Source organism: Siphateles boraxobius, unplaced genomic scaffold, assembly GCF_051911475.1.
Source record: "Siphateles boraxobius isolate OS27281-9 unplaced genomic scaffold, OSU_SipBor_1 233, whole genome shotgun sequence".
Taxonomy (NCBI): domain Eukaryota; kingdom Metazoa; phylum Chordata; class Actinopteri; order Cypriniformes; family Leuciscidae; genus Siphateles; species Siphateles boraxobius.
Window position 1 is genome coordinate 136377 of NW_027508848.1, and position 23624 is coordinate 160000.

Sequence of the window (23624 nt, forward strand, 5' to 3'; positions counted from 1 at the left end):
AGCATTACACTACACTATTACACTACACTACAGCATTGCACTACACTACAGCATTGCACTACACTACAGCATTACACTACAACACTACACTACAGCATTGCACTACACTACAGCATTACACTACAACACTACACTACAGCATTACACTACAGCATTACACTACAGCATTACACTACAGCATTACACTACACTACAGCACTACACTACAGTACAGCATTACACTACAGCATTACACTACACTACAGCATTACACTACACTACAGCATTACACTACACTACACTATTACACTACACTACAGCATTACACTACACTAAAGCATTGCACTACAGCATTACACTACACTACAGCATTACACTACACTATTACACTACACTACAGCATTACACTACACTACAGCATTACACTACACTACAGCATTACACTACACTACACTATTACACTACACTACAGCATTACACTACACTAAAGCATTACACTACAGCATTACACTACAGCATTACACTACAGCATTACACTACACTACAGCATTACACTACACTAAAGCATTACACTACACTACAGCATTACACTAAACTACCGCATTACACTACACTACAGCATTACACTACACTACAGCACTACACTACAGCATTACACTACACTACACTATTACACTACACTACAGCATTACACTACACTACAGCATTACACTACAGCATTACACTACACTACAGCATTACACTACACTACAGCATTACACTACACTACAGCATTACACTACAGCATAGCATTAAACTACAGCATTACACTACAGCATTACACTACACTACAGCATTACACTCCACTACAGCATTAAACTACAGCATTACACTACACTACAGCATTACACTACACTACAGTATTACACTACACTACAGCATTACACTACACTACAGCATTACACTACAGTATGACACTACACTACAGTATTACACTACACTACAGCATTACACTACACTACAGCATTACACTACACTACAGCATTACACTACACTACAGCATTACACTACAGCATGGCATTAAACTACAGCATTACACTACAACATTACACTACACTACAGCATTACACTCCACTACAGCATTAAACTACAGCATTACACTACACTACAGCATTACACTACACTACAGTATTACACTACACTACAGCATTACACTACAGAATGACACTACACTACAGTATTACACTACACTACAGCATTACACTACAGCATTACACTACAGTATGACACTACACTACAGTATTACACCACACTACAGCATTACACCACACTACAGCATTACACCACACTACAGCATTACACTACAGCATTACACCACACTACAGCATTACACCACACTACAGCATTACACCACACTACAGCATTACACTACACTACAGCATTACACTACACTACAGCATTACACCACACTACAGCATTACACTACAGCATTACACTACACTACAGCATTACACTACACTACAGTTTTACACTACACTACAGCATTACACTACACTATTACACTACACTACAGTATTACACTACACTACAGCATTACACTACACTATTACACTACACTACAGCATTACACTACACTACAGTTTTACACTACACTACAGCATTACACTACACTATTACACTACACTACAGTATTACACTACACTACAGCATTACACTACAGCATTACACTACACTACAGCATTACACCACACTACAGCATTTCACTACACTACTGCATTACACTACAGTATTACACTACACTACAGCTTTACACTACACTACAGCATTACACTACACTACAGCATTACACTACACTACAGCATTACACTAAACTACAGCATTACACTACACTACAGCATTACACTACACTACAGCATTACACTACACTACAGTATTACACTACACTACAGCATTACACTACAGCATTACACTACACTACAGCATTACACCACACTACAGCATTTCACTACACTACAGTATTACACTACAGCATTACACTACACTACTGCATTACACTACAGTATTACACTACACTACAGCTTTACACTACACTACAGCATTACACTACACTACAGCATTACACTACACTACAGCATTACACTAAACTACAGCATTACACTACACTACAGCATTACACTACACTACAGCATTACACTACAGCATTACACTACAGCATTACACTACAGCATTACACTACACTACAGCATTACACTACAGCATTACACTACAGTATTACACTACACTACAGCATTACACTACACTACAGCATTACACTACACTACACTACAGCATTACACTACAGCATTACACTACAGCATTACACTACAGCATTACACTACAGCATTACACTACACTACAGCATTACACTACACTGAACTTTCAAATTACTTTGATTTGAAATGAATCAATGTTGAACTGAATTGAGCTTAAAAACAACACTAGAGCTGCTTATAGTTGATTTGAAATGAATCAATGACTTTGAACTGAATTGAGCTGCTTACAGCTGAATTGAACTAGTTTCATAATCGATGGACTGGTTATTGAACTTAATTAACTGTATAGAGCTGAATAATAACACTATTGAAACTTTTGTAGTTTATAAGAATTCAAGTAGATTTAATTACAAATTTTGCTTTTTATCTTTCTTATATTGTGTCTCTCCTATTGTTTGTAATTAGCATTTCTGTTCTTATTGTTCATAACAAACATAAAATAATTAAATTAAATTAAATAAAAATCAAAAAATGAGGACTTATTCAAACATCTGCTGGAAACACTTCAGATTAACTCAATGTCTCACAAGGTTTTAAACGTAATATCTGCCAGAGCCAAGCATTACACTACACTACACTGAGTCCCTTTTGTGTTTTAATGAATTAATAAAGCAGAATGCCTTGAGAGGACACGAGTTTCTGACACTGTACAATGACTTTGATTTGAAATGAATCAATGACTTTGAACTGAATTGAGCTGCTTACAGCTGAATTTAACTAGTTTCATAATCGATGGACTAGTTATTGAACTGAATTCACTGTATAGAGCTGAATAATAACACTATTGAAACCTTTGAAGTTTTTTAAAATTCATGTAGATTTAGATAATAAAATAATCTCTATTTTGTTTTATACCGTATCCGCCTATTGTTTGTAATTTGCATCTTTGTTCTTATAGTTAATAACAAAGATGAAATAATTAAATGAAATCAAGTGAAATTAGATTTTGATCATATAACCCCTACATGAAGGAAGGAATCAATCAATACATTTGTATTTATTTTGCACTTTTCCAAAGAAATCAATGCAGTTTAAAGTGCTTTAAGGGCAAGAAACAGGAGTAAAAATAGACAATGATTAAAATAGCAATTGAAAGAAGACCCAAAATAGATTATAACAATATCATTAAAAGTGTAAAATTGAATATCAATAACGATAAAAAAAAAAACAGAATACAGATGAAACTCAAAAAATGAGAATATCGTGCAACAGTTCATGTATTTCAGTAATCCAAATTAAAAGGTGAAACTAATATATTTAGTATATATAACTATATACATATGCATGATTATACTTTTCAGAGGGACGATTTTTCTGTATTTAAAATCTTTTTTTTTTTTATTGATTTTGTTGTAATATTCTAATTTTCTGAGATTTTGAATTTGGGGTTTTCATAAGCTGTAAGCCATAATCATCAAAATAATAACTTTTGCATGATATTCAAATTTTTCAAGTTTCACCTGTATGATTGAAGAAAAATGTAAATAAATAAATGAACTAGGTTACTGCTACCTGAGTTTCCCAGTGATGATCCCTTGGGATTCTGCAGAGAAACGCTCTCTGAAACCTCTCTGACGGACAGACGAGAGAAAACAACATGAGATATTTCCTCTGGACTCTAAAACATGGTTTCCTAGGGCTAGGCATTGACACAAATTTCCCAATTCTATTTGATTTCCATATGGATTCATTTGGATATATATTTATATATCAGGTACAGTCTGTCAAATTTTTTAAAGGAGAAAATGTCTTAAGGCTGTAAATTATACAGGGAACAAGGAAATTTGTTTTCATGACTTATTTATTCAAACATACATTAAATATTGAAGAAATTGTTAATTTCAAATATAATGAATATGTAATATAATGCATATCAAAACACTCCTCTCTAGAGTTATTTACGGAGTTTATTGTCACTGAATGGCTTTAAATGTGACGTTATTGTTCTCCATCAGTCTTATTGGCGGTTGAAACACTTATTTATGGATTATATGAGACATGATTGATTTCAGGAAGTTATTCTGAATATTTCAACACCTTCTGATGTTCATTAATGTTTATTTGCTGCTGTAACTAGTAGTCAAGAGAAAGAGATAATTGGTTCAACTCTCACACACACATTAAAGACACACACACACACACACACACACACACACACACACACACACACACACACATACACATTTATTGACTGAATTTCATTATAAAAGTGATAGAATCAAAGCACAAAGCTTATTGTGATTATTTAACGGCAGGAGCTATTTAGTGAAGTCAACTGAAAACAGCATTAAAAGATCCGAGTCTTAGGCTTTAAGATATCGATTTATGAAAATGAGAATTGATTAAAATTGAGAAATCCATTTTTTTAACAGCCAAATTGTTTACGGTGGGCGTCTCTCACCGGTTCCTCTCCTCGGAGAGTTTGATCCGGCTCTTCTGGATGAAGTGATCCACCAGATCCGACTCGGGAATTCTCTTCTCCGACTGACGGTCTTTCTCAAACGACTTCACCTGACGGGAAGAGCAGAGACAATCACTGCACTTTTATTCCTATAGTGCTTTTCTAGATTTCTATAGTGCTTATATACAGCTTTACAACATTACCACTGCTATTTTCCTGTTTATTCATGTAAAGTTAATCAATTATGAAACAATGTTGATTTGATTCAGTTCAATAAATGTCAATGTTGCAAAATTCAACAATTATGATTTTTTTTTATGTTGATTAAATTTAGTTCAATAACAGTCAATGTCGCAAAATTCATTCGATTATGATTTTTTATGTTGATTAAATTTAGTTCAATAACAGTCAATGTTGCAAAATTCATCAATTATAAACAATATAATGTTGATTAAATTTAGTTCAATAACAGTCAATGTCGCAAAATTCATCAATTCTGAAACAAATTTTTAATGTTGATTCAGTTCAATAAGAGTGTCAATGTCAAAATTCATCAATTATGAAACAAATTTCAATGTTGATTCAGTTCAATATGAGTGTCAATGTCGCAAAATTCATCAATGATGAAACGAATTTAAATTCAGCTGTAAAGCAGCTCAACAGAAGACAATACTCTCATTATTCAGATCAATTCAGTTCAAGTTTTGTTCTTATCTGAAGTTAAATTGATAATATTACTAAATATTAATTGTGTTTTTGAGCGCTAGTGCAGGTGTTGAAGTGATTTACCTTCAGGTAATTTCCTTCTTTATCAGACACGAGGACCATGAATGTGATTCCAGCTTGTCTGCAATGTTCCAGAAGAGCTTCTTGTGACTGTGGCACAAAAACACACATTTACACACACATTTACACACACACATTAACACACACACACACACACACACACACACACACACACACACACACACACACACACACACACACACACACACACACACACACACACACACACACACACAGAGAGAAAAACAAAAACAAGTGTGTCAAAATTCTTGTAAAGTCATTGTGTTTTCACGATCAATACAAGTTTCATCTGCCCAAGTACGGCCCAGTAATAATGATGAAAATCATGAGGAATTTAATGACTGTGGTTTTGAGTCGAACAGAATAATATTAATATTGACTTGTGGTTCAGGAAGTGAGGAACTGCTCTGATGATTATAGACTGTAAATCATGAGGTTAAGACCAGGGTGGGAAATTAGCACCTAGTGACTTTGCCTTGTATACCAGCCACAGTGGCGGGTAAATTGTAAAACATATTTTTATTGGTTACTACTTAAAACATTCCTTGTAACGGATTAGACATCTTTTGTCAAAGAATGCTGTTGCTAAGTAAAAATAATGCACTTTTGTCGAGTAACTAATTTGATTGGTTTTCAGCGCTGTGCTTTACGGACACGGCCCTGAACGGACCATGACACATATAGCTGAGGTACAGACGAAAGGAAAATTAAAAAAATATACCCGGTGTTAAGAGGCCCGCCGCGGAGTCAGCAGTATATGAATGTACAACCTGTTGAGGGCGAAGTAAATATAAAGTGAATGTACTTTTCGAACAAGTGGCGCATTGATGACGAAGGGAAAACGAGGGTTCGCTTAGTTCGCTTACTGTCGAACCTATGCGTCGTCCGAAAATGCAAACAATTCAGTTAAACTTTTCATCTTCAATCCTATCTGTATTTGTGAGAAGTGGTGCTGTCCTGAGTTGAAAGATAGCCTACTTTACGGCTTTATTATCGAGTTAACCCTCTAGGGTCGACAAACGCGTGGGCGCGTTTTGCTGGATTTTTTTCAAATAGCAGCAAAATACATTTAAATACTCCATCGTTTATGGTCATACAGACTTAACTAATATTAAAAAATAAACTGTAAAATAACCATGCATAAAATTCTCTCAAAAATACAAACATGTACATACATGTTGCTTACATATTATGGTAGCCCTGTTTGTGCTAAATAGTGCTTTTTTTGTAAAAAAAAAAAAAAAAAAGGGCGTGCGCCCGTGAGCATCCACGGAGGAAAACAGTTAAATTGGCTCCTGAGTGCAGCATAACTCATATTGTTAAATGGATAAAACGAATGACATATTTGTAATGGACGTCAATGTTATCAAAGTCACAGTTCTCATTCATAAATTTGAATTCAAGAAAAAGTGGCTGGTAAAAAATACAAGTGGCTGGTAAAATTGGGCATCCAGCAGCCACTGTGGCTGGTGGGCAAAAAAGTTAATTTCCCACCCTGGTTAAGACTAATTTGAGTCATTGAAAAACCTACTCACTCTCACACTCACTCACTCTCACACTCTCTCTCTCACTCTTTCTTTCACTCTCTCACACACACACTCACACTCACTCACAACCCACTCTCACACTCACTCTCACACTCACTCTCACTCTCACACTCTCTCTCTCTCACTCTTTCTTTCACTCTCACACTCACTCTCTCACATTCACTCACTCACACACAAACACACTCACTCTCACACACTCTCTCTCTCTCACTCTTTCTTTCACTCTCACACTCACTCTCACACTCACTCACACACACAAACACACTCACTCTCTCACACACTCTCTCTCACTCTTTCTTTCACTCTCACACTCACTCACACACACACAAACACACTCACTCTCACACTCACTCTCTCACACACACTCTCTCTCTCACACTAACTCTTTCTTTCAATCTCACACTCACTCTCACACTCACTCATACACACACACAAACACACTCACACTCTCTCACACACTCACACTCACTCTTTCTTTCACTCTCACACTCACACACACACAAACACACTCACTCTCAAACTCACACTCACTCTCACACTCTCTCTCACACTCACTCTCTCACACACAAACACACTCACTCTCACTCTCACACTTACTCTCTCACACACACTCTCTCTCATACTCACTCTCACTCTCTCTCTCACACTCTCTCACACTCACTCTCTCACACACAAACACACTCACTCTCACTCTCACACTCACTCTCTCTCTCACACTCTCTCACACTCACTCTCTCACACACAAACACACTCACTCACTCTCTCACACTCACTCACTCACTCTCACACACTCACTCACTCTCACACACTCACTCACTCACTCTCTCACACACACACACACACTCACTCACTCTCACACACTCACTCACTCTCACACACTCACTCACTCACTCTCACACTCACACACACTCTCTCACACTCTCTCTCTCTCGCACTCACTCTCTCACTCTCACACTCACACACACTCTCACACTCACTCTCACACTCACTCTCTCACACACACACACACACACACACACTCTCTCTCTCTCACACACACACTCTCTCTCTCACACTCACTCTCTCACACTCACTCTCTCAAACTCACTCTCTCACTCTCACACTCACACACACTCTCACACTCACTCTCACACTCACTCTCTCTCACACACACACACACACACACACACACTCTCTCTCTCTCTCACACACACACTCTCTCTCTCACACTCACTCTCTCACACTCACTCTCTCACACTCACTCTCTCACACTCACTCTCTCAAACTCACATTCTCACTGTCACACTCACACACACTCACCCTCTCACACTCACACACAAACACACTCACTCTCTCACTCTCACACTCACACACACTCACCCTCTGACACTCACACACAAACACACTCACTCTCGCACTCTCTCTCACTCTTTCTTTCACTCTCACACTCACACAATCACTCTCACACTCACTCTCTCACACACAAACACACTCTCTCTCACTCACACACTCTCACACTCACTCTCTTTCTCTCTCTCACACACACACACACACACACACACACACACACACACACACACACACACACACACACACACACACACACACACACTCTCTTTCTTACTCTCAGACTCCCTCTCTCACACTCACTCACTCACACACAAACACACTCACCCTCACACTCACTCTCACACTCACACACACACTCTCTCTCTCTCTCACACACACACACACACAGACACTCACTCACTCACACACACACACACACACACACTCTCTCTTACTCTCAGACTCCCTCTCTCACACTCACTCACTCACACACAAACACACTCACTCCCACAGTCACTCTCACACTCACACACACTCTCTCTCTCTCACACACACACACACACGCTCTCACACTCACTCACTCTCTCTCTCTCTCTCTCTCGCACACACACACACACACACACACCATTCACAGTTCAACAATATCTAAACCCCAAAAACACTTTCATAAACTCCACCAACCACCAAGAGTCATAAATGTCCAGAAATGTTTCAATTCAATGAATTTGAGACCTAGGTTTAAAAAGCAGTGTGACAGTGAACAGGTTAAACAACTGTATATTACGCATCAGATTTGAGTTCAGCCTTGAGTTTTGACCTCTAAAAGCCACTGGTGTGTTTGTGGACTCAGCTAGAAGATCATGCAACGTCTCACAGCTTTCGGCCACATGTCCTTCATCACCGCGTGTGGAGAGAGATTTGATCTGTGTGTGTTGTTAACTCGAGCACTGGAACATGTGAGAGACGGCAGTGATCATTAGCACTCACACTCATGCAGACTGCACTAATAAACTAAAATCAAGGGCGTTTTTATCTTCAACGTGAACGCACAATATATTCCGTTGTACTAGTGTGTGATTTATTAAATGCATTCTATCAAAATGCATTTATAATGCCGTCAATATTCAAGATAATGGGGTTATCTTTTTCTATCTGTGTATGTCTTTTATATTTATATAATTTAATGATCATTATTTTTCTCCATATATCAGCATGATTACAAATGTGATATTGATTTTATACAACAGTTTAATAAACAAGTTAATATTAAGTGACTTTTTAGACACAATATTGTCTGTTTTTTCTCTATTTGCGTCTGAGTGACACGGCAGTGTTTCGTTACTTAATTAATTAATCAGTTGAATGAATGATTCAATGACTCTGTCATTAAGATTTAAATGAATCAGTTGAAACTCAATGACTCACTAATTAACAGTGACTTGCTGCCCCCTACTGGCGGTTTAATTTCACATTTAAAGTATCTTTTAATTTTTTTAATCCTTTCAAATATCAATATTCAGCCTTTTATGTTTACATTATTTCTGCATGTGTAACATCAGGTTAAACACATTCATGTCCCTCTGAGCTTCATTAAACAGTGTAAAAGCCTCTAAACTTCAGATGCAGCTTCTGTGTTTCATCTTCATTGCAGAAATGAGTTTTGTTGATATTGATTTCATTTGATTGGTAACAGCCCTATTGTGTATCACTGTACTAATTAAATTCATTGATTAAATGTAAGAATTTGACACAAAACCTGATGCATACATCTAATTAGGTTAGAAAAAGGCAAAAATGCCCATAAAAGGTAGAAATCTATTAAAAATATAGTAAAAGATGATTTCTGTCACTGCTGTGAACTGACAACCACACAGAATATGAAGAATATCAAAAACTTTAGGAGTCTCTGTCAAGGTAGACACAATAAACACACTCAGAAAAATATCATTTAAATACCGTTATTGATAAAATCCCAGATAATCGAGATATTTTGTAAAATGTTTTCACCTCTTTAAGTGTCAAAAGTCTCTCCTTGCCCATTTCTGCTGCATCAACACACTGACCGTTCACCAATCATCTACTCAGAACTTGTCATGTGACCAACATTTTTGGCTTCACAGTGAGTGTTTTGGCTCATCAAACATCATGTGAACATCATATGAACACTGACCTGCGAAACATCATAGACGATGTCTGACGAGACTCCAGCCGCCCAGAGTTTCTGAATGACATTAACGGCTCTGCTCATGGAGGACTGACCCACGGGGACCACCAGAACATCACAGGAGCTCACAGGAGGCTGACACACACACACACACACACACACACACACACACACACACACACACACACACACACACACACACACACACACACACACACACACACACACACACACACTGTCAAGTCAAGTCACCTTCATTTATATAGTGCTTTTAAAGGGCTCGTCGGATGCCCATTTTGCACAAGTTGCTGTGATTCTTTAGGTTCTTCATGTAAAGTTTGTAACATACTTTGGTTAAAATTCCTCAATGATTGTGTAAAACAACCGTTTACCTCCTCAAAAACAGCTCTGTTCACAGCGACCCGTTTCGGTTCATGTCCCTTTAAATGATAATGAGCAACGCCAAAAAAAGTGATGTCACTTTCTTTACAAAGTGACATCAACAAATTACTTGTCTGGCATTAAAAATTCATAATACAGAATTTTTTTTGTCACTTGCGCATATCCATGCAAACCGGAATCATATTGCCAACGTTTATCTGTGCAGAGGTGAAGGGAAGGAGGCCTTCAAAGGGGAGAAGACACACACACACACACACACACACACACACTCACTGGTTCCTCCATATTAGCCACAGCAGAGCAGATCTTATCCAGAGCGACGCTGGCGCCGACCGCTGACGGGACCGGACTCGACACCGTCGGCCCATGAAACTCCATGATCTGAAAATCAGTAAAAACACTTGATCAGAATAATGACACTATTGTCTTCTGTTGAGCTGCTTTACAGAGGAATTACAATTTGTTTCAATTTGTTTCAATTTGTTTGAATTTTGCAACATTGACACTGTTATTTAATCGAATCAACATTGAAAATGTGTTACATAATTGATGAATTTTGTGACATTGACTGTTATTAAACTGAATTTAATCAACAAATTTTTTTTCAGAATTGCTGAATTTTGCAACATTAACTAAATAATAATAATAATAATAATAAAATTTTATGAAATATAGGAAACAGGGCATTTTTAAAAAATAATAATACAATATAGGGCAAATAAATAAAATATAAAATAATAATAAAAAATTAACATAAAATAATAAAATAAAAAATATAGAGGGAAATATAGAGCAGAAAAACAAAAGAAATATAGAGACAATTAAGAGATTTAAATGTCGCTCAGTTTTGTGCAGTTGTGCTGGTGTTACCAGATGATCGTAGCGTCCGCCTGCTGCCAAGATATCCGGGACGGTGCGTTTCCGTTTCCTGATGAACGCCACAAACTGGAAAATGACCCCGCAGTGATGCTGGACCTTATAGACCAAACCCAGATTCACCACAACCTTCAAAACACACAACACACACATTCAGATGAAGAGGACAACTGATCCAGAAGATGAAGAATATCGGATATTACACAGACAGAGCGTCACACCTGCAGTTTCAAATCAGAATTGAGTAATTTTGCAACGTTGACTGTTATTGAACTGAATTTAATCAACATTAAAAAAATCATAGTTGATGAATTTTGCAACATTGTTATTGAACAAAATGTAATCAACTTTTAAAAAAAAATCATAATTGATGAATTTTGCAACATTGACTGTTATTGAACTAAATTTAATCAACATTTTTTTTAAAAATCATAATTGATGAATTTTGCAACATCGACTGTTTTTGAACTAAATTTAATCAACATAAAAAAAAATCACAATTGATGAATTTTGTGACAATGACTTATTGAACTGAATATAATCAACATTTAAAAAATGATTTCATAATTGATGAATTTTGCAACATTCACTGTTATTGAGCTGAATTTAATAAACATTAAAATAATTGTTTTGTAATTGATGAATTTTGCAACATTGACTGTTATTGAGCTGAATTTAATCAACATTACAAAAAAATTATTGATGAATTTTGCAACATTGACTGTTGTTGAACTAAATTTAATCAACATTTTTTTTAAATCATAATTGATGAATTTTGCAACATTGAATGTTATTGAGCTGAATTTAATTAACATTAAAAAAATCATATTGATGAACTTTGCAACATTCACTGTTATTGAACTGAATTTAATAAACATTAAAATAATTGTTTTGTAATTGATGAATTTTGCAACATTGACTGTTATTGAACTGAATATAATCAACATTAAAAAAATTATTTCATAATTGATGAATTTAGGGACATTGACACTGTTAATATCTGTTACACTGTTAAAGTAATAGAAGGACAGCTGGTCCAGAAGATGAAGAGTATCAGATAACACACAGATCCGTCACACCTGCAGTTTAACAGCCAGTTTCTTGAGGAGGTTGAGGACTTCTTCCAGATCCTTCAGGCCTTGCTTGGCCATCTGAGCCACAGCTGAACTCTTCTGTTTCGTGAGCGAGTTCATGAGAGGAAGAAGTTCCTGCAAGCTTCCCTTCTGCTCGATGAACTTATACAGCGTCTGTAACTGACACACAAACAACCAGTTTTAGTTCTAAATCACTAAATCACAACCAGTTTTAGTTCTAAATCACTAAATCACAAGCAGTCTGATCGTGAATATATATATTTGAGATAACCGCAATATTAGTGCAGTTTAAATTTAAATTGCCACTGAATTAAGGCGTTTATAGAAACTGGCATCAAATGTGCAATAATGTGACTTTAGTTTAATCAGACTGCATTATATTATATGATACATGAGATATGATTAGGGATGCTGCAGAAAATCTGACCATTTTGGCCGATACCGATAACCGATAATTCTTTATGTTTTAAATCCGATATATTGGCCGATAAATCTAATCCAAATTTCTATATAATTTTGAGAGCCTGATTACAAAAACACAAGCCTCACCATTAAAATCCACGTCCCAAACACACAATTATAATGTTCTCATTATAATGTTATGTAGCCGATAGGACAGACTTGCTTGCACTGAACTGGATTTTCCTTTTTAAAGTAATTTCAATCATATTTCAAGCAATTTAAAATCATCATGTTGAACAGTTCGCATTTGAAAAATCTCAGCTGAAGGAAAAAATACATTATTTATCGGCTTTAATATGTTGGCTAATTTTTCTTGTCGAGCCGATAGCGATAACATTACAAATGAACATATTTCGGCCGATACCGATAATGTGGCCGATATATTGTGCATCCCTAGTAGATATGAAATATTTAAATAATTCATTATATAATTAAAATGATTAGTAAATTAAATTATTCAATTTTCACACCACTGAAGTAAATCATATGGGCCTATTTTATTACCTTTTTTATTATTATATTATAAACGATTCAAAGTTTCTGCAACTTGCACTGCAACAGAATTTAATCAATCACAATCACAATATTAATCACAATTATTTGTTAATCGTCAAAATTCATGATTGTGACAGGCCTATATTATATGCATTATACAAGCATTTTTATGCATTAACTATGCCTTGTAATGCACATTTTAATCCATTTTATGATCTCATGAATAATTGCAAACTCAGTTATAATGCTTATCTAATCACAGAACACTCCTATAGAAAGTAGAATGCATTAAAACACATGACAAACAAGCAATTTGAGATGTAACAAGGAGTCTGTGAATATTATAATGCATTTATTTATGAAAAGATATAATGCATTGCAACGAATGATTACTGAATAAAAAAATGTAAGCACAAATCAATTTCAAATATATAGTTGAGATTTAAGAAATTGTTTTTTTCTCCAAAAATAAAGAAAATTATAAGAATGCTTAATAAGTAAAAATGTAAACATTATATTTTGCTTTTGCAGAAAATGGTAATATATTTGAAAGTTTCTTGCTACATTTTGAGCATTTTTAAAACGCTCACGTCACAAGTCATTTCAGTTCTTTTGCGGCTGTGATTAATAGTATTTTTATTAATTAATGAATACATCATTAATGCATTATACATAAAGACTTCAAGTAAACATTCTTTTGCATCTATTGTTGTACTGTATTTAGTAGACTCATTAAAGAGTTAGTTCACCCAAAAATGATAATTCTGTCAGTATTTACTCTCCCTCATGGTGTTCAACCCCGTAAGACCTTCGTTCATCTTCGGGACACGAATTAAGATATTTGTGATTAAATCTGAGAGCTGGATCACTCCTCCATAGGCTTCTAAGGGATTGAAACTTGTTCCCCGAAAAGTTATTAAAGACATCGTTAAAATAGTCCAAGTGACTACAGTGGCTCAATCTTAAGTTTATCAAGCGACGAGAATACTTTTTGTGCGCAAAAACAAACAAAAATAATGACTTTATTTCAACTATTCATTTCCTTCTCTGTGGGCCTCGAGTGAGTTAGCGTAGTGCGATAGCGTAGAGCTACGTCACACGCAGGCTCACTATTGTCTGACGCTGGTCATGTGTGTGATGCGTGTGACGTATAACACAGAAGCTCTACGCTATTACACTAGTGAACTCACTCGAGGCCCACAGAGAAGGAAATGAATAGTTGAAATAAAGTCGTCATTTTTGTTTTTTTGCGCACAAAAAGTATTCTCGTCGCTTGATAAACTTAAGATTGAGCCACTGTAGTCACTTGGACTATTTTAACGATGTCTTTAATAACTTTTCGGGGAACAAGTTTCAATCCCTGAAGAAGCCTATGGAGGAGTGATCCAGCTCTCAGATTTAATCACAAATATCTTAATTTGTGTTCTGAAGATAAACGAAGGTCTTACGGGGTTGAACAGCATGAGGGAGAGTAATTACTGACAGAATTTACATTTTTGGGGGAACTATCCCTTTAAAAGTCAAAAGTTTGGATTAATTATGATTTTTTTTTTAATGTTTTTGAGACTCTACTTTTCACCAACGCTGCATTTATGTGATAAAAAAAATTTGAATAAATATTATTGAAATGTAAATAAGCTGTTTTCTATGTGAATATATATATAGTAATTTATTCCTGTGATCAAAGCTGAATTTTCAGCATCATTGAACCTTCAGAGAGAATCCTGACACTTACGCTGTTGCTGGACAGGGAAAGATTACAGAATTTGGCTTCCACTTCTCGTTTAGTCAGTTTCTCACTCTGTGTGTGAAAGAGAGAGATAGAAATATATTCCGGGTTACATAACAACAAAAGCTCATGTGAACCCAGTGTAAGAGACGCTACACACACACACACACACACACACACACACACACACACACACACACACACACACACACACACACACACACACACACACACACACACACACACACACACACACACACACACACCAGGGTATCTGCACACTTTTTAAAGTCAAATTTAAGGCTTTTTAAGACCTGAAGAAATCAAAATTAATACCTTACATTAGGGGTGCGTAATATTGACAAAAATATGTCTCAATATTTTCAAAGTTTTGTTGATGATAATTAGATGATATTTTACTGATTGTGTTTGTGTACTGGTACCATGGCTGGTTTAGGCCTGTTGTTGACAGCTGACTCACAAAGATATTCATATTTTTCATATTCTATGCAGTGCTCAGTTCACAGCAGTGAAAGAAATTAACATTTTTTATTAAAGGACAATATTTGCAACCTTAAATTGTGTTCCAGGGGCATTTTCACCCATATACGGACTTCTTTTTTTTTGTACTTCGAGTTATGCATCACCTGCTATGTCAAATTCTAACATTCAAATTTAATTATATTAAAATAATAACACGATACCACTATTACCAGTTAAATTAAATCATTAAATCAAAATCCATCTTTGCAGTGCAGAGGAGACAAAGACGCATCCGAACTGGCATTAATATATTTACACACCATTTATAATTGGATAAATAAAGCTATGAGATATTAAATTCTTTAAATTTTTTAATTCTTAATTCAATATTTAAATATGAACTGATTTCTAATTGTAACATTTTATTCACAGGGTACTTCAAATGTGAAACTAAACCCGCCAGTAGGCAGCGGCAAGTCTCAGGGAGTCATTCATTCAACCGATTTGTTCAAACGGCTGATTCTTTCAGGAAGTGCAAGTGATTGTTTATTGAATCGTTAAAATTATTCGCTCAAAACGCGGATTTCAGTCAAGAAATCATCGCTGTATTTTGCATTGAGACTCTGCTACGGTTTCATTTTGAAATTCTCGTCAGCAAAATAATGGGAAAACAAACAATATTGTTTATAAAATGTAACTCACCAATGTTCATTTAACTGTTATATAAAATAAATATCATATTTGCTATTGTGCAATGGAAAACAGCCTTCTTGCTGATGTAATATTGTATGATAACAATATGATATATAAAATACAAAAACTGACACATCGCGCAGTGAAAGCAAGCATGAGAGACAATGCGATGTCAGCTCGCAGTGCGCCCTCGTACATAGTTAAAGTAAAACAATGATTACAATATAATAATAGATAACACACATCGCACACCACTACACACATAAAGAATGAACTTACAAATGAACTGAAAGTAACCAGCTTTCTTCTCCTCTGCTGCTGTTTCGCGTGCAGGAGACAGACGTAGGCTAATGCTGGCGCGAATGTGACGCGAAATGTCAAGTGAACGAGCAAATCCACAAAGAACGAATAATAAATAAAAAAGTACGCTAATTAGATAGTTTTAATTTGGAAAACATTTAGATATGTCTAAGTCAGATTGCCATCGAAAATTTAAGACCTTTCATAAATAAAATTAAGACTTTTTACGGCCTTACATTTTTAAAATCTAATTTAAGACTTTTTAAGGACCCGCGGACACCCTGACACACACACACACACACACACGCACACCACATCATCGTAAAAGAGCAGTAACACACACTTCATCATTTCTGTTCACTCCACTTATTTTCAATGAGTTCTGCATTAAAAACATGATTATTCTGTTTCTTCAACTCAGTTTCATGCATATATTTCCACAGGTGTTTTCTGCTTCGTTTACAGTTTCCCATTAATTACTTAAACTTTGAGCGAACGAGAAGAGTTTGTAAACCTACTTCCACAGAAACTGCAGTTTTTCCACCAAAATAAAAGCAAAAGGTTTTAACGCTTGCAAGTGAAGAAATTAAGACATTGTAATTCTACTACTAGATGTAATTGTAAAATTTACTTTATCATCTGAAACATGCTAAAGTTTATTCCAAAGCCAATTCTATACGTCTAACATGCAAAACATCTGAATTCGTGGTGATTGAAATAGAAACATGAGATCAAGATTATTAGTTTCGCCTTAGTTTGCGAATAGAATTAATGTTAATAATGAACGGCACTATAATTTATGTTTTATACTTATATTTCTGACTTTGTTCTGAATACCGTTAAATTTAAAGGATTTGTTATAAAGCATGTTTATAATATTTTTAAATGTTTTGTTTTAATTACCTGTCTTTACAGTATTTTTGAAAGTAATAATTGAATGAGACTTATACACTTATACATTCCCTTAGCAATGCAATGCTTTTCACTTATTTTCCAGAAAATATGTTACTTATCATTCATATTTTTTGTTTATTTTCCATTGCAGTTGCATTACAATAGTAATATACATTACTGCCTTCGGGATTATAATTAGTTATAATAATTTATTGCTATTATTATGACATATTTAAAATGTTTGGGTTTATCACTTTCACTACTAGAAAAAGGTTTGAGTCCACTTTAAAGTCCAGGAACAAGTTCATTAATAGACTTTTTTTACTCTGATCACTTTGCTCTTTGAACTTTAACCCAGAGCCCCATGGGAAACTACACATACAGAGACACATCTCACTGCTGTGTGTGTGTGTGTGTGTGTGTGTGTGTGTGTGTGTGTGTGTGTGTGTGTGTGTGTGTGTGTGTGTGTGTGTGTGTGTGTGTGTGGGTTTTGCTCACCATGGAATCACACAGTATGTTGGAGGCCTGAGTGAGTTTATCTTCTGGAACGCCACTGTGAAGCAGAATGGCCTTCAGGAGACTCGTGTGGTTCAGGTGGACGGTGTAGTTTCTGTCCTAAAACCAGACACAGTTTATTAAACACACCCGTATAGACATGAGACATATATTATATAGACATGAGACATTATATAGACATGAGACATTATATAGACATGAGACATATATTAAACACTATAAACTGCACAGATGTAGTCAGAACATTCAGAACCACATTCTCGCTTAATTTAACTTGTATACAAAATAGATAATAATAAGTATATAATATATAGTAACAACACAGGCCTGCATTTTAAAAAAACTAATTCTGCTAATCTGCAAAAAAATATATAACCTAATTAAATTGATCGAAGATGTCGATAAAAAAATTCGATCCAGATGTGTGTGTGTGTGTTTGAATATATGTGTATATATGTATATTATGCCCTTACTTGAGTGGTCTTGTGTACCTGTAGATGAACTGTTACTGTACCTGTAGATGAACTGTTACTGTACCTGTAGATGAACTGTTACTGTACCTGTAGATGAACTCTGTTACTGTACCTGTAGATGAACTCTGTTACTGTACCTGTAGATGAACTGTTACTGTACCTGTAGATGAACTCTGTTACTGTACCTGTAGATGAACTGTTACTGTACCTGTAGATGAACTGTTACTGTACATGTAGATGAACTCTGTTACTGTACCTGTAGATGAACTGTTACTGTAACCTGTAGATGAACTGTTACTGTAACCTGTAGATGAACTGTTACTGTACCTGTAGATGAACTCTGTTACTGTAACCTGTAGATGAACTGTTACTGTACCTGTAGATGAACTGTTACTGTACCTGTAGATGAACTGTTACTGTACCTGTAGATGAACTCTGTTACTGTACCTGTAGATGAACTCTGTTACTGTACCTGTAGATGAAGTGTTACTGTACCTGTAGATGAACTCTGTTACTGTACCTGTAGATGAACTGTTACTGTACCTGTAGATGAACTGTTACTGTACATGTAGATGAACTCTGTTACTGTACCTGTAGATGAACTGTTACTGTAACCTGTAGATGAACTGTTACTGTACCTGTAGATGAACTGTTACTGTACATGTAGATGAACTCTGTTACTGTACCTGTAGATGAACTGTTACTGTAACCTGTAGATGAATTGTTACTGTACCTGTAGATGAATTGTTACTGTACCTGTAGATGAACTGTTACTGTACCTGTAGATGAACTGTTACTGTACATGTAGATGAACTCTGTTACTGTACCTGTAGATGAACTGTTACTGTAACCTGTAGATGAATTGTTACTGTACCTGTAGATGAATTGTTACTGTACCTGTAGATGAACTCTGTTACTGTACCTGTAGATGAACTCTGTAACTGTACCTGTAGATGAATTCTGTTACTGTACCTGTAGATTAACTCTGTAACTGTACCTGTAGATGAATTCTGTTACTGTAACCTGTAGATGAACTCTGTAACTGTACTTGTAGATTAACTCTGTTACTGTACCTGTAGATGAATTCTGTTACTGTAACCTGTAGACGAACTCTGTTACTGTACTTGTAGATGAACTCTGTTACTGTACCTGTAGATGAACTGTTACTGTAACCTGTAGATGAATTCTGTTACTGTAACCTGTAGATGAACTCTGTTACTGTAACCTGTAGATGAATTCTGTTACTGTAACCTGTAGATGAACTCTGTTACTGTAACATGTAGATGAACTCTGTTACTTTAACCTGTAGATGAACTCTGATACTGTAACCTGTAGATGAACTCTGTTACTGTAACCTGTAGATGAACTCTGTTACTGTAACCTGTAGATGAACTATGTTACTGTAACCTGTAGATCAACTGTTACTGTAACCTGTAGATGAACTCTGTTACTGTAACCTGTAGATGAACTCTGTTACTGTAACCTGTAGATGAACTCTGTTACTGTAACCTGTAGATGAACTATGTTACTGTAACCTGTAGAGGACCTCTGTTACTGTAATCTGTAGATGAACTGTTACTGTACCTGTAGCGCGCTGAACTCCTGTATGACCTCAGAGACGGTGTAAATGGCCTCGGCGTCCGGCATCAGACTGGTGCTGATGGGAATGATGATGTCGAACGCACACTCCAGCAGTTCTCTGGGATGAGCTCGATCCAGCTTCCTCGGCCGGTACACACGCTCAATACTGTACCTGCACACACACACACACACCACATTTACTGTACTAATAACTACAGCTGATCAATGGTTTGCTCATGTCTCTCCTGTTCACCAAGGCTGCATTTACTTGATCGAAAATACATCATTTTTATTATATTTTTACAATGTAAATAGCTGTTTTCTATCTGAATATATGATTTCTATATGATTTGATGCTCAAGAAACATTTGTCATTATTATCAGTGTTGAAAACAGTCATATTTTTGTGGAAATATTATTATTTGTCAGGTTTTTTGATAAATAGAAAGTCCAAAAGAACAGAATTTATTTGAAATATAAATCTTTTGTAACATTATAAATGTCTTTACTGCCACTTTTGATCAATTTAATGCTTCCTTGATGAATAAAAGTATTAATTTCAATTTTTTTTAAAAGACCTGACTTACTCTAAACTTTTAAATGTTAATATATCATAAAACAAATCATCATATTAATGTGACACTGAAGGCTAGAGTAATGATGCTAAAAATTCAGCTTTGATCACAGGAATAAATTACAGTTTACTATATATTCACATAGAAAACAGCTGATTTACTTTGGAATAATATTTCACTGTTTTTACTGCATTTAGTTAATAAATGCAGCCTTGATGAGCAGAAGTGACTCAAAAACAAACAAAAAATCATAACTAACAGACTTTTAATGAGTCTACTACATGCTATATACAACAATAGATCAAAAATATCGTAAGTGTGAATTTCAAGACAATAATTAACGAAACACAAAGTACCTTTTGAGATTTGTAATGTTGTTTCTGGCCACAAATCTGGCAAACGCCAGCTGATGAGAGAAAAAGAGAGAGAGAAGCTTTAAAAACTTGATTCAGATCATTTTTCTGCATATTAATGCGAGTGTTATTGATTGCTGATGCTCACTCTCAGATCATACGGCAGAGACACCAGCATGCCACTGTGATCCATGAAACACGCCGTCTCACAGCCTTCATACAGACGCCTGTTCCTGGGCAAGAGCAGCGGCGTCTGGAGGCGAACCGCACCTGACAGACGCACAGCATCAACAATCACATTCACATATAGTCTTTTAGCAGACGCCTTTGTCCAAAGCGACTTACAAATGAGCACTAAAGCAAGCGAGTCATCGTGAAGAGGCAAAAACAACGCAAGAAGCGCAACAACATGAACATTTTAGCTCATTCAGAATGTGCGTTTCAATAAACCAGTTCAAAAGACTCACCAAATGATTTATTTGATTCACTGATCAATAGTGCTCACAGAAGTCCATACTTTGTAGTGTAGTTGCAAACTACATTTGCAAAATGTTACCAGTGTACCAAAATGGTTCAGTTCAGCAAATTGGATCATTCAGAAAGATAATTTCAACGAACACGTTCAAACAAGTCATCAAATTATTCATTTGATTCATTGGTCAATAGTGTTCTGGGAAGTCCATACTTTGTAGATTAGTAGCCAGCTAATTTTGAAAAAAATAACAGTGTTTTTAATTAACTAACATCATGATTCAGTTTCAGCAAATTGAATCATTCAGTAAAAAGAATCACAGAATCATTTGATTCTCTTAATAGTTTCCATACTTTGTAGTGTAATATCCAACTACTTTTGCAAAATGTTACCAGAGTTGTTGATTGAATGACTAACATGATTCTGTTTAGGAAACTGGATCATTTAGAAAGCAAAAAAAATTTATTCAGAAATCCATTTGATTCAGTAGAGTTTCATGTCTTTTACAACATTTTCAGCCAAATATTTCGTTTAAAAACTACCGTTTATCTTTAAGTTTTTTTGTTTTATTTGGTGTAAATGTGTTTAGGGTTGACGCTGTCAAATGAAATGAGATCCACACCGTTTCTGTCGCAGAATAATATTTCTTTAAAGTATGTACTGTGTCTTTAAATAAGATCAAAGCAGTTTCTTGCAGTTCAGCATTTCTTTAGCAAAAGTTTCACTACTTTAAATGAAGAGTATCTGGGAAAGTTTTAGTTTCAAAGTCTCTTCAGCCCTGATGTTTACAGACATATATTGTTACGCAATCACCAAAACAAACAAGCATAAAACAAAATATGCCGTTTGTATTAACAGGATATTAGAAAACATATCTTTACTTCCCTTCAGCGCCACAATATACCAACTTTATAATTCAGCATGAACACAAACAATACCAGACATGTTTTCCTCTGATATTTATTGAGCTCATAAACGCAGCATTTCATCCTTTGACCCTCATATGTGCTGCATTTACAGACAATAAACACACAACACCTTCGGCGGACACACAACCACACTAATCCTACACACAACACTCCTAATAAAAGAGTTATGAGCACGTTTCACTGCCACTGGAGCAGAAGTAAACGTCTGCACTTTACATCAGGTTTATTCAGATTAAAGAGCGAGAATAACTTATTCTGGTTTAGGACAGCAGTAAAACACCAGAGGCTGTGTGTTACTGTGATTTTACTATCAGAGAACGCCTGTCATGATCATGAATTCTGAGCTGACATTTAAAGGGGTGGTAAAGTATGATTTCACTTTTCTAACTTTAGTTAGTGTATAATGTTGCTGTTTGAGCATAAACAACATCTGCAAAGTTACAACGCTCAAAGTTCAAAGCAAAGGGAGATATTTGCTTTTAAAGAAAAGGACTACAACAAACGGCTGGTTGGGACTACACAATATTCCTCCCGGGTTAGTGACATCAGCAACCCTAAAATGTACATAAGCCCCGCCCCCGGAACACGCAGTCCATGTTGAGAAGAGGAAAAGTTGTTGTATAAGAGTGTATTTGTGAGTCAGCTCAAACTTTAGCATCATTTTCACATGCAATAGTGTCACTCTGTGTGCATCTCACAATAGTTCCTATACGAGCGATTTATAGATCGTCATGACAGAATATGCTAATTAAAGATAGTTAACTCCACATCAGCAACATAAATTCGTCAACTGACCATTC

At 35.7% G+C, this 23624-nt stretch overlaps 1 protein-coding gene across 3 annotated transcripts in view; it reads right to left on the minus strand.

The window, feature by feature from the left end:
- Positions 1 to 23624, minus strand: part of LOC143748436 (eIF-2-alpha kinase GCN2-like) — an 82581-nt gene that overhangs the window by 17239 nt on the left and 41718 nt on the right. For all 3 annotated transcript variants that reach the window (XM_077240482.1, XM_077240481.1, XM_077240483.1), the window contains exons 23-34: positions 21572 to 21693; positions 21427 to 21476; positions 20499 to 20667; positions 18424 to 18540; positions 15562 to 15627; positions 12855 to 13028; positions 11770 to 11904; positions 11173 to 11280; positions 10504 to 10632; positions 5461 to 5547; positions 4672 to 4781; positions 3783 to 3841 (exon numbers count right to left, since the gene is read on the minus strand). In XM_077240482.1, the coding sequence (XP_077096597.1) occupies positions 3783 to 3841; positions 4672 to 4781; positions 5461 to 5547; positions 10504 to 10632; positions 11173 to 11280; positions 11770 to 11904; positions 12855 to 13028; positions 15562 to 15627; positions 18424 to 18540; positions 20499 to 20667; positions 21427 to 21476; positions 21572 to 21693 (1326 nt within the window). The remainder of the gene's footprint in view (positions 1 to 3782; positions 3842 to 4671; positions 4782 to 5460; positions 5548 to 10503; positions 10633 to 11172; positions 11281 to 11769; positions 11905 to 12854; positions 13029 to 15561; positions 15628 to 18423; positions 18541 to 20498; positions 20668 to 21426; positions 21477 to 21571; positions 21694 to 23624) is intronic.